This window comes from Tigriopus californicus, chromosome 5 (assembly GCF_007210705.1).
Source record: "Tigriopus californicus strain San Diego chromosome 5, Tcal_SD_v2.1, whole genome shotgun sequence".
NCBI lineage: Eukaryota > Metazoa > Arthropoda > Copepoda > Harpacticoida > Harpacticidae > Tigriopus > Tigriopus californicus.
Window position 1 is genome coordinate 12,969,600 of NC_081444.1, and position 16,200 is coordinate 12,985,799.

At 40.7% G+C, this 16,200-nt stretch overlaps 3 protein-coding genes across 4 annotated transcripts in view; 1 reads left to right on the forward strand and 2 right to left on the reverse strand.

Annotated features, from left to right (window-relative positions):
- Window positions 1-5,821: 5,821 nt before the first annotated feature.
- Window positions 5,822-11,164, forward strand: LOC131880573 (semaphorin-1A-like). Of its 2 annotated transcripts, XM_059227241.1 has the most exons (8): window positions 5,822-7,280; window positions 7,361-7,771; window positions 7,840-8,062; window positions 8,251-8,545; window positions 8,684-8,966; window positions 9,038-9,313; window positions 9,382-9,547; window positions 9,617-11,164. In XM_059227241.1, exons 1-8 carry the CDS (start codon window positions 6,573-6,575, stop codon window positions 9,949-9,951), a joined length of 2,697 nt encoding a protein of 898 aa, XP_059083224.1. In that variant the 5' UTR covers window positions 5,822-6,572; the 3' UTR covers window positions 9,952-11,164. The 2 variants fall into 2 exon arrangements, with proteins under 2 accessions (XP_059083224.1, XP_059083222.1); XM_059227239.1 differs by having other exon boundaries at window positions 9,382-11,164.
- Window positions 10,910-12,276, reverse strand: LOC131880575 (uncharacterized). The gene is made up of 3 exons (XM_059227243.1): window positions 12,114-12,276; window positions 11,411-11,569; window positions 10,910-11,307 (listed from the first exon to the last, which is right to left on the reverse strand). The coding sequence occupies exons 1-3, from the start codon at window positions 12,274-12,276 to the stop codon at window positions 11,162-11,164; spliced, it is 468 nt and encodes a 155-aa protein (XP_059083226.1). The 3' UTR covers window positions 10,910-11,161.
- Window positions 10,910-16,200, reverse strand: part of LOC131880574 (sushi, von Willebrand factor type A, EGF and pentraxin domain-containing protein 1-like) — a 10,120-nt gene continuing 4,829 nt past the window's right edge. The window contains exons 7-11 of the mRNA XM_059227242.1: window positions 14,866-14,950; window positions 14,672-14,793; window positions 14,456-14,545; window positions 12,407-12,624; window positions 10,910-12,327 (exon numbers count right to left, since the gene is read on the reverse strand). Of these exons, the coding sequence (XP_059083225.1) occupies window positions 14,520-14,545; window positions 14,672-14,793; window positions 14,866-14,950 (233 nt within the window). The 3' untranslated portion in view covers window positions 10,910-12,327; window positions 12,407-12,624; window positions 14,456-14,519. The remainder of the gene's footprint in view (window positions 12,328-12,406; window positions 12,625-14,455; window positions 14,546-14,671; window positions 14,794-14,865; window positions 14,951-16,200) is intronic.

The following is a 16,200-nucleotide window of genomic DNA, read 5'->3' on the forward strand; positions in this document are numbered from 1 at the left end:
CTTGGATTCGGCCGCCGCCCACGAATCCCACCTTGAGGTTGGAAAAGAGGGCGAACCTGGATGGACGAGAGGAGGAAGCCAGACACGGGGAGACTACTTGCGAATGGAGAGTGGAGAGTGAGGAGACTCAATGTACTACGGACTAGTGACTACACACTAAAGGACGGGGCTGGAGCAACAGCAAGAAGGGCCGAGGAAGACGTAAACAATATAATACACTTGGCCAGCATGTATTAGATGTATCAGAGGATAATCTGAAGAGAGGTAAGTAGGGATGAGAGTGTTAAATATTTGTTGGGATTCAATTTGAAATGGGAAATAGGAGTGTCTCTGACAATAAGGGGACTACGTTCAAGGGATTGAGACTTTGAGTAGAGATGTACGCCAATCTTTGGACCATGGAATATCATGATGATTTTGGAAATCTGGCACTAGGCCCACTCTCTAAAGGTTATGATAGGAGGCGATCTTAAGTTTGAATATTATGTTCTACTTAGATATTATTCAATACAATTTATTTGCTTTTTTTACATTATGACGTAGATGATTATGTTTCTTCAGTAACTTTATACAGAAGTATAGAGCATATTTATGTTACAGCTTCCTCGCTCCACTTCGGCCTCCAGAGGTCATTCATCTTTTTTCGCGTGGCCAGGGTTCTCTGAAAAGCAGGATTCCGCAACAGAAAAGAAAAGACTGCGAATTGAAAGTGAAGCCTAACTGCACACAATTGGTCGCCAGCCTTAGTGTATTCATGATTCAGAGACATCTTGAATTAGTAATAAAAACAATCTTTAGAAACAACCTCTTAAAAACAATACACATTTCTGCCGCTCAGGATGAATGCCACAAGTTAGAAAAACGATATCAAAGTGTGCCCTCATGTCCGACAACAAGCCTGATCAGTCTTGGGGCAGACCAATCAGGCTTGCCGTACCCACGACAGACTTTATTAACCCAACATAACGTAATGCGTAATTGAGAGAGTTTTCTTCATGACTTTTGATTTTGTTGTTGGAAAATTGAAGTGGGCTTGACGTAAAATATATTTGCATTGATAAGAATAATTTAATCAGAAATCGAAAGGTACGCCATAGCATGGGCATTTTTACTGGCTTATTGATCAATTGAGACATGGATAAGACTCATGATAAGGAAGGTTCAAAAAAACAACCCCAGAAAAAAATTGCGTAATGACATTGCATAAAAAGTTGGCAGCCCTGTACAAACACGTAGTAATCAGCGTGACTATATTCTTCCGACCTAAACGTATTTCAGGTCAATGTTTCCTTCTTCCCTAACCTTTACCTAACTGTGTGTTAAACGAATTGAAAGTCTTTGTTGAATTCGAAGATAAAACAGGGTTCTAGGTAAGACAAAATCAATTCACATGTTTTTCCATGTACGGGATTTAACCGACAGGCATTATTGGCCAAAAAATGAACAATATGTTTTGAAATAACACGGAAACAATTCCCAAAAATGGATGTTTGAATTTGTTCCTTTTTGGGATGATCAGTTCAGTGTTTTTCTAAAAGTCAAGGTTGACATTCGATTGACGGTCAGAAGGAAAAGTTTTAAAAGTCGCCGGCAAATACTTTCTTCGTCATTCAGACATTTTGATTGAAAATAAAATTTAAAATAAGAAAGATTTTTCATTTGAGTCATAGTGTTCTTTTTAATTGCGGATCAATTATATTTAATGATTCATCATGTAGGCTTTCTAAGATGTGACAATTCAGTTTAGATGGCTAGTTTCTTCTGAGTTTCCTATTTTAATCGGTAGTTTGACACTAGCTTTTTATGATTAATACGTGGAGAGTGAAATGACTTGTGACCATTTCTCCAGATATATAACAACTGAACCTCTCTGAACAGAATATACGATCCACTAGGTCGAAATTAGTTATTGATACGTTCTTGAAACAAGTAGTTCATAAGGTATGCCTTTGTTCCGGCATCACAATATGAGATTATTGTTTGAGATTATTGATTGGCTAAAGGAAAGTAGGCATTTCATTTGATGGTTTCTTCTAAAAAAAGAGGCAATACCACACGCCTTTGTTCCTTTTGAGTATGTGTCCTTTTATTTGCTCTAACTCTAATTAACAAAGAAGAATAGTACCCAGCAACCTGAAGTTTTAGTAGAATATCATTTTACAATGCTGGAACAATGACAATTAGAAAGAGTATTGCGTGGATAAATGTTTTGCGCTTCTTAAAATTAGGACCTTCGGTTGTAATAAATGATAAAAAGTGATTGAAAATGGTGGTAAGAGCTACTTAGAAACACAAGCCACAGGTAAATATCATCTAAAAATTGATAGGAAACATCCACAAAAACGTTTTCATTTAATGAATTTCAGACTCTTTACAGTTAAAATCAATGGGAGTTTGATTTTAGAATAAAAGTTTTAGGCATATTTGAGCAATATCAAACGCTATAATAAGTTATAAAGAACCATTCTTTCTACTAATTGAGTAAAAATTTCATCGGCATCATTACTAGAGCGTGAACTTGCTATCAAAAGCCGATTAGATCAGCCCAATCTAATTGAGCCTTGAACATAATACTTTTAGTTACTTATTTCTTGCGCTTAAGTGCCATCATTCTGTTCAAAGGAGCTACCATTCAAATCTAATCGAGAATATTGACTTTACTTTGAGTTTACTCCGATAAAAAGATTTAGAAAAACTGGTCATGAGAATCTTGACAAAGACAAAGTCTTAAAAAAAACTTATTTACCACAGTTACAGAATGTCGTGACTAGCTATGACAAAGTAACCTTCAATGCAATTTTAGCGGCGATTCATAGCTTTTGATTCATTTATCTTATTTTGCTTGAGCAGGGAGCAAATTGAAGCATGAAATATTATTTTAAGGGCCCGTCTAGAAAGATAAGTGTAATTCGTCGCCAGTTTTGTTAATCAACATTTAAAAACAGAACAATCAGTTTAATGTGAAAATGTTCTCGAGGACTTAAACCTTTCAGTTTGATAACAAGCATTCAAACACACTTACGAAAAACATTGACAAAACGATCAAAATGATAAAAATCACGCAAACCTAGGTGGAACGCAAAACATCTGGGTCAGGAAGGCGTTTGTGAAAGAATACGATTAAGTGAAACTAAACATGGATGGATCATTTCATGATTTGCCTGAGGCGTTTTGGTCAAATTGAAATTGAGTGTTGATATGGTAAAAATCAGAATTTCGTAGCTTTTTTGTATTTGGGGTGCTAGGCTCGAAGGGGTGAACCTGGCCCGGCCAGCGAAGCTAGCCATCACGTCGAGCTTCAATTGTCTCCTAGTCTGCATCAGATTTGTTCTCCATCTATGGGTGTGGTTAGCGTCTAAAAGTTACCTTTAGAAAGGTCGGGGAAGAGAATCGAACCGGGTAATATTATCATGCTAGGAAACTGCACTAACCACTAGGCCACGTCTCCTCCCTACAATCGAAGAACTTAGGAACCTGCCTTTTTCTTGCTACAAGCATGTTTAATGACAAATGAACTAACGTTTCCCCGTGACTACCTAAGTTTTTTTTTTTAATTGTTCCTTTCATAGTTTGTCATTATTACCTTAAATGTGAAAAAATGTCACTAGCTCACCCATGCACTTTAACTTATAATCACATCGTCCAAATATCTTTTGTGACAGGCATTTTTGCGGACTTCCTTACTGCTACTGGGAATGGAATTCCTAGTAGATGAAAGACGTATTAATTTTACTCAACTTTATATCCATATTATATCTGATCCACTAACGAATTAGAGCTGACAGATCTGGCGCATTGTCGTATCCGTATCAGATTGGTTCTGTGAGTTTGGATGAGCATCTATAAGTCTTCTTACGAGAGAACGGAGAGGAAAATCAAATCGGGGCCATTCCACATGTTAGCAAACATCACTAACTACTTTGCTATTTATTTTCCCCTGAAAATGTTTGAATCCGAGACCGAAATTTTACCGCACGCCATCTGGAGAGAAGACAATTTTCCTTGTTACCGCTCTCTAATGGATCGCTAGGTGACTCTTAATTCTTCAACAGGTTGCCTCAGGAGAAAAAAAGTAGTTGGTCATTGATTGACCACTATTTACTTGCTGACATCTCATTTACCTCACAGCATCTCCTTTAACTATCAAAACTTGGATCAAATGCCCAGATCCCATTCCCAGTAGCTGTACTGAAGTGCGCAAAAATGCATGATTCATGTTGCTAGAATGATGCCAATGATTATCTAGAAGCAATTAAAGTTAAGGGCAACAATTGAAATTGACCATGATTAGATTGTATCAATTGTCATGATTTGTTTGATTAACTTAGTCAAACCTTAACTGGCCTCTTACTCTGACTTTAAAGTTTTCTCGTAGAGGTTTGACTTAGGGGTTTACTGTACAATAAACCGATGTATACTAGGATATCTAGGATGAAAATCTTCTCTTAACAAGAGGTCAGTTTTTTAGCCACATCATACTTCGGTCGTAGCTGAGAGAATACATGGGCATAAGTGTTGTGTGAATGTTTGACACCCAATTGACTCATTGAAGCGGGAAAGGAAGATGACGTCATCGTCAAATTTTGAGAGATCACTCCTACTTTTGAGGCTTAATATCTCTTTGCTGAGGGATTAAATTGAAGGTTCAGTTCTTTTATCCATTAAAGGAATGGTTCATGCAGGTAGGTATTTTTATAAACTGTCTAAGTTTCACTCATTAACATGAATAAAAACTAATTTTAGAAGAAAAAAGCCGTTTTGTGGCTGCTTTTTTTGTATTTTAGAATTTCGTATTTTTGCAATAAACTTTTTGAAACCTTAGAAGCTGTTATTGTCCAATATTGAGATTTATATCTTGGATTTTTAGTACCTCTACTGTTATGAAAAGTGCCCCAATGACCTCCCAAAATTTGTGCTGCTTTTCATCGTGCAGCTGCTACTTCAATGTGTCATCGATCAAACAGGCATTGAGTTATAAAACATGAAGTATTTTGATAGGCAATGTTTGTGGCCCTAGACTTCGAAGTTCTGGTCAAAGCTGACGAGTGCACAAAGAAATTCTTTGAATCGAATGAGGAAAACGATGAATCATAGACAAGTGTATTTTCCTTTCAAGGCAAATTATATTGATAAAAAAGTTGATTAATATGACTAATGATTGTTGCCAAAAAGAGGCAACGAGCATTCATATTTTCGTTTGCAAGAAGAAAACTAATAATCATTAACTTCATACATTCATATTGAGGTCGAATTTAATTCCTCAAGCTACTTTATGTTGCTCATGAGTTTAAAACATACTAAGCTTATCATTTGACTAACAATTGATGAAAAAAAATTCCGAACCACTCTAAATTTTTAAAATCCATGCCCTCTTTACAAGACCATCGACAATGAGTCGTTTCCTGGTTGCACATGATGTCTTGGCGTTTACCAGGATTACTAGGACCTATCCCCCCACGAAAATATCCGAGGTAAAATTGGGTAAGAGTATGGCAAGGAGACAAGCCTCCCCCACCACAAAGCCCGCATGATCGAGCCTTGGTTGCGGCGTCCATTTGTCTTCTTTAGTTAACCCAACCAAATCCCTGGAGCTCCACAAATGTCTCCACTCATATTTTTACCTTCTCCAGGACCGTACAAGGAGAATGGTAGATCGGGTAGATCTTGATGAGGAGGGGGGATTTGAGAGTAGGAGGGAGAGCGATGCTCTCCGTATTCTCCATCCGTGTTTCAATTGACCAATTCCGTCCGGCGCTTCCGCCCTTACTGCCCCATCTCCAGTTGGAGTAAGTCTCGACTCTTCAAGTTCTATCTATCTACATCACGTCCATTCGTCGTCGGTGGGTCGGTCGGGTCATTCCTCTTCTCTCTGGTGGTGTTCGTTCTTTTCGGGAGTCTCCCCCGGTCTCCCCTCTTACAGCTTCGTCCACCAACTTCACACATATGATGATGGACAACATCCCGAGGTTTCAACCAAGTTGGTGGATGTCGGACGGGCTCGGAGCTTGGCTAAGCTTGGATGAAGCTGGTAGAGCAGGAAAGTTGGAATTGGATATCCAATGTTGACACTCGGCCGAGTGTTGAACGGGATAGATCGGAAGGTCTGGGTTGGCAATAAGGTAGGAGAGAGTGAAGTGGGCTGGCCTGGAGGAGGAAGATCATGGGGATAGAAACCGTGTGTGTACGCGAGTGTGTGTCTGAGAGGGCGAGTAGTGTGCCTAACAATTTCTGCTTTTCAATGAGGAAAGGAAAGGCAACGTCGGCCTCCAGAGCACCAGCAACACCCTTTTTGGCCTTTCTTCTGGCTCTCCTTGGTGGTGGCGATCTGCTCTTGTGGGTTAGACAAGGCTAGCCGAACACCCAGTTCCGATAGAGAACAAGGACTGTTCCTGGCCTACCCTCACAACCAAAGCCTAAGAACCAAAATCTGGGTCGAATGGCATCCAAGACAAAAGGGTCACGCCCCACATTAAGGGACACGCCCTCAATGGTAAATTCTGCACCTGAGAGGAACAAGAGAGTGTTGTGATATGAATAATATACTTCAGTATTGACCAACAGTTCGTAGCATAATGGATATGCTACAGAAAGATACGTTGTCAATGAAGGGATACTTGCTGTGGTTGTGTTTTTTGGCAGTAAGCTGGTGTCCCACCTCCTTGGCCATACAATGGCAAGACAACCTTCGGCCCAAATTGTTCTGCTCAATGACCGACAGAGACTACACAGCCTTCTTGGGAAATGTGACATCCAAGAACCACTTTTCGCAACTGTTTTACACCTCTACCACCGTGGACAAGCTCTCACCCCCGTTACTTCTTATTGGAGCTAGAAACATTATGTATAAAGTTAGTGCAGATGAGCTTCGCCTTAAACAGACTCTAGTTTGGCACGCTTCAGACTTCGATAAAGAATCTTGCTCAGTCAAGGGCAAAAACAAAGAAACTTGCCAAAATTATATTGTCGTGATTCAACAATACAGCACGGATCCCTCGAGATATTTGATTTGTGGGACTAATGCCTTCAAGCCGATGTGTCGAGAATACATCGATGAGCGAGGGTCGTACGTGAAGCGGAGTGAATTCTCAGGCTTGGGACTGGCCCCCTTTGATCCCGCTCATAACTCCACTGCGGTTCTGGTGGGAGGAGAACTTTACTCTGGAACCGTTGCCGATTTCACCGGAGTGGATCCTATAATATTTCGTGAACCTCTTCGAACCCAGCAGTATGACTCGGTTCAGCTCAACTCTCCTGACTTCGTCGGTTCTTTTGAACATCAGGTACCATTTGAACCCTGGCGAAGATAGGTCTACTACGACTAGGACGGACTAATATTATCTTTATCTTTCTGGTGACATAGGATTTCGTATACTTTTTCTTCCGGGAAGCAGCTGTTGAGTACATAAACTGCGGGAAAGCAGTGTTCTCTCGAGTTGCCCGCGTATGCAAAGGTGATCAAGGTGGACCGAACAAGGCCAAAAATTCCTGGACCTCCTACCTCAAAACAAGGCTCAATTGTTCCGTGCCTGGACACTATCCTTTCTATTTCGACGAAATCCAAGGCATATCCGAACTCGTTCAAGGTCAATACGGCCCTGAATCCGATGGCCGAGACTCGGTTATCTATGCTACATTCACCACTCCATCAAATTCAATCGGAGCATCCGCCGTGTGCGCATTTAGACTCCGGGAAATAAGTGATGCATTTAGCGGGCGTTTTAAAGAACAAAGATCATCAGGCGAGAACTGGCTCGCCGTTGACGATAACAAGGTAAAACGAGCTAAGCTCGAAATGAGATTGAGCCAACAGGATAAAATTGATTACGTATGCTCTTTCAGGTTCCGTCACCGCGACCAGGAATTTGTAACAACGACACAAAAAGTCTTCCAGATCAGAACTTGAACTTCATCAAAACTCACTCATTAATGGATGAGCCAGTTCAACCATTTTTTGGATCTCCCATTGTCATTAGGACTGGAATGGTGTCTAGATTCACTGTGATTGCAATTGATCCCCAAATCAAGACCACAGATGGACGAGCCTTTGACGTCATTTTTGTCGGTAAGCAAGCAAAAGAACATAAGTCATCAGTTATTGAGGATTTTAAACCAAAACGCAAGAATATAAGGATTCAATAAATTCGTTAGGGACGATTGAACTAAATATTACACAAAAAGAACTTCTAACACCAGCTTTGGAGTCATGATCAAGATATCAGGATTTAACATGATCAACCCTTTTCCAACCAGGTACAACGAACGGACGAGTTTTGAAAGTGATAAATGCCCAATCTGCTTTTTCCCGGACCAAAGTGGAAACAATCATCATCGAGGAATTGCAAGTTTTTTCCAATACTATCTTTATCAAGGATGTGAAAGTGATGGGACATGGCACCGAAGGCCAACAAAGTCTAGGCTCACTTGCAGTTATGTCTGAGACTGAAGTGCGAGCTTTCCCGGTCCAACGTTGCGATCGGGCCTCTACCTGTGTTGAATGTGTGGCCCTCCAGGATCCGTATTGCGCTTGGGAAATTAGGTCGTCGAGGTTAGTATTAGTAGTAGAGGCTACCTTCCATTTTTTGCACTTAACCAGTCCAGGCGTATTGCTGTGGACTTCTATTCAGAAGAAAAAGGGCGCCAAAATTTGTTGACGTATTTCTCAGGGCTGCCATTTTGTTTTCAGATGTAGTTCGGGGGATTGGACGAAAAATATGGCTAGCAGTTTCATCCAATCGATCACCACGGGAATTCATCCACATTGTCCCGCTGGCGATGCGGCAAGTGCTTCGGCACAAGCCGTGAGTCAAGTGTATTCTTATGAGAAATTCCTCGGAGGACTGCAACTAGGGCAAGTCGTAAATATTATTGATGAAAGCCGATTGGAAAACGAAATTGGAGCTGGAACCCAGGGAGGGAGCGGGATAATAACCTCTGATGTGGGTGCAGGGTCTGGCAATGGCGTTCAGGTAAGGAGGAAGAGACATTGTCAACATATTTTGCTGCAGGAAATAAACCCAATGTTAATTCATTTTTTTAGGTTGTGGAACCATCCCAAGTTCTTTTTTCTTTGGAAACTCTGATCATTACTGTAAGTGCCGGCGCTGTGGCTGCCTTAGTGGTTGGGTTTGTCACGGGCTATTGCTGTGGCCGAAAGTGTCGCAAGGAAGAAGATGGGCACATGCCCTATCCTGATACAGAGTACGAGTACTTTGAACAAAGAGGCGGACTAGCACGGCCCATTTTAATGGGTCCAGCTGGTGCTCCTTTATTACCCGCACAATCTGCTAAGCTTCATGATGGACGGCACGAAGAGGTAAATTGGATCACAATTTTAATGCATAGTTTTCGAGCTTGTGAGACGAGCGTCTGATATGGTTCTAGGTCACCTATGCTGAACCCGATTTAGTCTCGGGACCTCTCAGACAGATGCCACCTCCCACCGCAAATCAGTTGGCTATGATGGCCCCTCCACCTCCTGGTCCTCCCACGATGATGCCAGGGACCAACCGATATCAGCCTTCCATAGGAGGTGGTCCACCTAGTCAAGGTGTGTTGGGTGGACATTACTCAAGTTCCTTGCTGAATCCTCAGAACAAGTTCAATACTATTCACGCAGGTGGGAAACGCCCCTTGCCCAGCATAAATCAATATGAAAGCGCCGCTGAGGCCAAGCTGGGGAGTGGTAAAGACCCTGCCTACTACGCCAGGGGTCGCGACAATCTCAACTCGTATCATATGTCAACCTTGGGTCGAAGCACCTCCATGCGCAACAAGGACCCCCTGAACACCCACAGGTCCATGGGTGACCATTCCAATGCAAGCAGCTCTGAAGGCTCTTCTGGTGGGGGAGGTAATGGCCTGGGTACTGGAGGGGGAGGAGGGAAAGGGTCCCAAGTGGTAGACAGTGCCTATGGAACCACAAGGTCTGTGAAGAGCAAAGTGTATTTGTAACCGGAGACTGAATAGAGGTGGCATTCTTGGCACTTGGTTAAGAATGGCCAAGTTATTGTCATTATGGTTGCAGTCAAGCATTGTCAGTGATCTCAACAAGCTTTTTTTCTAAGATTGCAAATCTTGTTACTGAAATATTCCTTCTGAACTCCTCCCTATCTCTTTCCCACACACCCCTCTCTACCCGATTAACTCGAAGTGTACATTTCCAGTTCCAACCATTCCCTGTATCCCCTTTTGAAGGGCTTGAAAACGCACTTCCATCAAGCCCATCAACCCGCTCTTGCTGCCCGTGAACTCCCGCAAAATTAAGCCTTTGAATCTTTCACCTTGAGAATGCGTTTCAAGCAATCTTTCTCGACATCACACAAAAAATATCATTTCACTACTGTATTCTAGTCCTTGATCAAACGCACATCACAAAGCCTTTTAGTAGGCTTACAATGGCCACATACCGTCTCCAATATTCTGGGTTACCCTTTTTAATACTGTATCATAACCCCGACGATGGCCCGATTTTTACCAAGTCACTAGATTTGCGGAAACAGAACACATCAGCATTGATTGATTATTCGAGGCAGATCGGGCAGAGTTCCTGAACACTACTCGAACGAAATTGCAAAATCACCAGTTAGCACTAGTCCTATCGCACGCTATTCACTTTTTGAGCAATGTACCATCCAGACTGGAAACGAAAAGTTGTGCTTTTATTTCAATCGCCATCTTTACCTTCTCAATTGCAATCGGCCGACCAGTTTTGAGCGAAGATGAGCTCAAACCAGTCAGTTAGTATTGGGCAAGATGTTTGGTCACGTTCCATTCGTTTTTTTTACTTCAAACATTGAACACTGGCATTGACTGTCTGCCTGGGGAAAAACATTTTTCTATTGGTTCTGCCTCATCTTTGATAAACGAACTATTTTGATTATATTTGAATGGAGATACGAAAGAACCGTGAGGCAACTTCAAAGCAATCAAGTGCCGAGCTTTATTTCCGGATCATTTTACAATCTTTACGGTACATAAAAATTACGGACGTATACTAATTATGAACTGCTGCTTATCCGCATCATTGATATAGATATTAAGTGAACGACATCAACAACAACTACTTCGACAAGAACTACAACAATGACGCCACAAATTCCGTTGGCAACGATTATTATTGATATTTTACCAACATTTCGAATAAACGTGTGTTCGAATTCCATTAGATGCTTGATAATATTACATCTAAACGACTCCTGCAAAGGTCAGAAGCAAATTTTGTTGTCTCACCTGGGAAAATACCTCCGCAAAGGGTGCCATTGCATCCATTTGATACTCCATCAATTCGTCCGGATTCAGTTGTGGCCGCTTAAAAGCATAAATAATCAAATCAACCGTTTAGAAAGAGACATGGGACATACAATAATGGACACTTGTATCTAGGAACTCGATCCATTCTTTGATAACTTACGGTACACACACTCGGGCCAAGTTTCAGGAAGACTGAACAATCCATTTTCCTGACATGTGATCCTCACTTGTGGGTTGTGGTACCAGTCGTGACTAAACACGTGGAACTCAGGACAACGAAACCAAAGCTCAGTTCCAACGGGAACAGCAGGATTAGTACCTACACAAATTGGGCGCATTTCCAACGCATTTATTAATGAAATCATGAAATATGAAATCCTATTTGTAAAAAGATGTAACTCCTAATTTATCATGCACTTTGGAAATGGGAAAGACTAATTCATTAAGAAGCTTTATTTGGTGCTTTAAGTCTGTGTTTTCTCCGGGCTTCAATATTTGCTAACTGAGGGTAAAAATAGCACGTTTTGAATCTTCAAGAAATGACAAGTTTGTTTACACCAATGCAAGTAAGGTGAACTATTCAACTGATGATGTACAGTAATCGAAACTGGTTACTTTTGAAAATAAATAAGAAGAACAAAGTGACAATTTGCTAGTCAGGTTGAAATGTTTTACGTATTCAGTAGTGTTTTTGTATGCTTGAAAGTTTTATTTGTTCTCTCTTTTTTACTAGTTTTTTTACCGTTAAATGTTCATTTTCGATGCCGCAAGACGCTTTAAATGGGCAAGCTCAATTCGGAAAACAACCTTGATCCCTCTTTGTGAATAATCTTTTTCAACAGTTCGGAAGCCTCTCAACCTACCCGGTGGAGCAAAGCCAATGAACGTGATACTTTGATCTCCCTGAGCCCTGATTTCTTGGAATTCCAAGTCCGGGATGTCATCAGGTAAGTTGAACACATGGGCAAGCTCCCCGTTAAACTCGATCCTGAAGTGGAACTGACTGGGAACATACTCAACATTCATGAAAAACGGCTTTCCATAATCCACCACAACGGAGGTTTGAGCTTCGGTTGTCTAGAAATAGGATCAATCAATGGCCCTCATTCGTAGAAAGAAATGAGTTCTCATTCACTCAATCAATCAACCCTCTTACCGGCCTCAGGTCACTGTGAATAAACATCTTGGCGTAACTCGGTTCCAGCTCGATGTTAAGGACCACAGTGTCGTTGAAATCAATGAACTTAATGGTTGGTAAGTGATTCTGGTCCACTTGATCCAGTATAAAGCCGTCCACTAGAAGAGCTTGGCCTTTTCCAAACTCCTGAGCTGCCTTTAACACCAAAGGAATGCTGGGCGCATATGACGCATGCTCTACGGAACAACATGAAAAAGAAAAGATTTAGTTTTTTGATATTCACCCTATTTGCCGCTATCAAATTGAAACAATCCAGGGTAAGATTCCACACTATTGCCTTTAAAATATAATTGTAACTTTTCTGTCAAGCAAATATTAAAAAAAGGCAGACTTCAAATTTCGCGCTGCCCATTTTATAAATAGTACCAAAGCTCCAAGCGGTGAAATGACAACGAATCGATTTTAGTTTCACTAAGCCCGAGGCGTAAATGCAATTTGGCTTTGGCTTCTAGATATAATCTAACTCTAACTAATCCCAAAATTTGGAAAGCCAGTGGGCAAACAACTTCTTCGTATGGTTTTGCAAAACTGGAACAATGCAAGATAATGGATTGGTATTTCACTCTCGCTGGCGATAAACCAGTGAATAGTCATTGACCTGGAGCAAGTGTCAGTTCTTTCCCTAAAGCTCTTTAGTTTCTACGATGTCAAGCTTTCATTTCAAGGAAGAAAAAAATTGAAACCTATTTTAAGATGCCTCGCATAATAAACCCGATTTTGGTTTTCACACATCATTTTTCAAGAGATTAAGTTGAAAACATATTCAGGCGCTTTGAAGAAGTGAAATCCTCCCCTCTTGACAAACGAAACGGCCCCCTGGGTAGGAAAAAAAGTTCATGTTGCAATTTTGGAAAGTTATGAGAAGACTTGATTAACCCCTAATGAAATTTAGAACCCAGCTTATTTCGAAGGAAGCTTTCTACAGCTCTTATTCTGAATTGGTTTATGGGCAAAGTTGGGAACATGAGACAGTCTTCATTGCTCTAATAGCCTTATCAACTTTGTTCATGACCTGAAAGAGAGGAAAAAGACCAATTCTCCCAAGGTTTCAAGATGAGGAAAGATGCACTTCTTCATTCGATTTAAAGTCTTCAAGAAGGTCATACCATGCCAAATTAACAACGTTGCTTTTACACTTTTCCGTTGTAACTTTCCAAGTCTCCAAAAGTTGACCAAGCTCATTGGATGAATTCCAATGTCCTTACTGCTGAGATGAGTTGGTTGCCCGGGGAAAAAACTAAGACAATAATTGTGGCGCAGATTATGGTAGCACGGAAACAAATATGTCACTGAGGAGGCCAAAGCAAAATATTTGCGGAAATCCAGGGCCAAAAATTAGTAAAACGTTTCAATGGATGCGTAGTTATTAAATTAATGAACGAGACGGAAGGTAGTCTATTTGTTTTGAAACAGCAAGGCCATTTGCATCTATTATTATTTAAGATAAACCTTAGCAAATCTGGACGAATTGTATGATTTATACACGTCTTGAAAGCAAAGCATATCGTCCACATTCTCAAGAACTTCTTTTTAGCGTTGATGGAATTGGCGTGCCAACGATCATTGGCTTTTATTTTGCCCCGGATACAAGAAAATACACTCTTGTACTGTGCCATATCAAAAGTCAATAAACTTTTTGACAGCAATTCACATTGTTCCTAAATACATACCTTACATTAAAAAGGCGCAAGAAACAAATTTGTCAGATTCTGAACCCTTCAGCCGCATTTTAAGACATGTTTTAGCTTTGCACGTTCGACTGCAATTCATAAAAAATTTCATGAAATTTCATTCGGCTTGAGTCTCAAAGATTATTTTGAAAAGGAATGCAAAATACGTGCTGAAATGACAAAAAAGATATCATTTACTACCCCTGAGACTTTCATTTCGAAAAATTATATTCTATTCGTCAACTCGATCATCCTAAAATAGCCTTCAATATATCCAACCGACCTTGGCAAATGAACACAAATTCATTTATCTCTCGGATTTCGATCAGGAACCTACCTGATTGAATTGGAAGCCTCAGTGAAAGATGAGGAACGTATTTGAGCTTGGTCCATTCTGGGGGCTATGGGATTAGATTGCAAGATGACCCTGAGATAAAGATTGGCTCTTACGAATGATAGATGAGAAATACTTAGGTAGATTAGTTTTATGTAAAAATGATTTTGTGTCAATGGCGATCGCCGGAAGATTAGTGGCGGACCACCGAGCACTCACAAACACAATGATCCAACGTCTCTTGGCTCCATTTCTTGGACCACAAACACTGAAGGCGTGTGACGTCGTAGCTGGCATTTGTCGTGGGATCGAGAAATTGAGCATATTGACCACAGGTGTACCTTTCAAAGAGAATGAATTTGCCATTAAGAGAGCGATATTTCGTGGAGTTTTTGTATTTTGTCGAGTCATACTCAATTTCAGTGCCGTATGAGGTCTCTCCATTCCAAATCCAAGTTCCTCCACGGGGCTTGGAAGGGGGTGTCCCACAGAAAACCGCTGCAAAATTCTTCCGATAATTGAGATCGTAAAACTATTTTATGTAGGCCTCGGATTTTCGGGTGATAAATGGTGAAGCGTTTATACAAAAAGTCACGAGAGGATGGGACTTCGGGTTAGCAATTTACATTTTTAATTGTATATCTAACAAGGCTACCGGCATACTGGAAACCCACATTTTAGCCTCAAAAGTGAGCTTGATTTTTCTTACGTCAATCAGGATTGCATCCAAGTTGAAATCTGACTTTTTATGTTACACATGGATACGCTGACCCCAATCTGTGACGTCAGATGCCTTTCAGATTGCAATCTACCTTTACTTTTCAAGTTTTCTTGCAATCTCACTACCGAAAATTAATTTGATCCCATATCAGTATTGTTTAACCAAAAGCCATGGTTGGGGGAGGACCAAGGAGGAGTGTTTCTATTCAAATAAACAGGACCCTGGTCCTCACAACTAACAAAACAAAGGTCTATTCTAAGGCCGTGCAAAAACCGTTTTTACTCAAGGACCAAAAGTCTAATATTGGTCTAAATTAGGCAGTGCTATAATACTCAATTTCGCCGCGAATTACAGCCGAGGCCTGCAAAACAAAATTCTGCCCCAAAAAAACTTTCATGGTCACACTCACCCACATTTATAGGGGCTTCAACTCCCTATTCAGCCTCAACAGTTGCTCTGTATTCCGTCATCATCTGAAGACATAAATGAACGCCAAGTGCAAGGGCTGATTTATAGTTTAAGTTGAATAATTTCACAATAACTTGCAAATGAAATTTCGACTAAATCGGTTCATTATGGACAGAGATATGACCCTTTTAAACTTTTTGGTCCTGAAGTCTTGTTCTTTCTGACGTACCCGGTACGTATTTCATAAATACATTGAATCAAACTACCTTGAATCAAACCCATCAAAACTTAGAAGAGTGATATCAATTAGATACCCAATAACTGATCTTATTCAGTATGTCCATGTGACGCCTAGTAATATGTCAGATCATCATGCTCTTCTTGGTTTGGTCTTGGTTGGTCATGCCAAGTTCAAGTTCAAAGACGAACATTGGTCCCAAATTGTAGAAAGTTCACACGAAATGGACCTGATTTCAATTCAGAAACAGGAATCGTCCATAGATGCCACCATTGATAGATTAGTCTCAGTTTGTGGGGAAGTTTCCTCCGCCCTAGCTTTCCCTGAGTCCGTTCCGAAAGGTGGGAGGCGAGCTAAAATTGCGAAGTTGGGGAATAATTT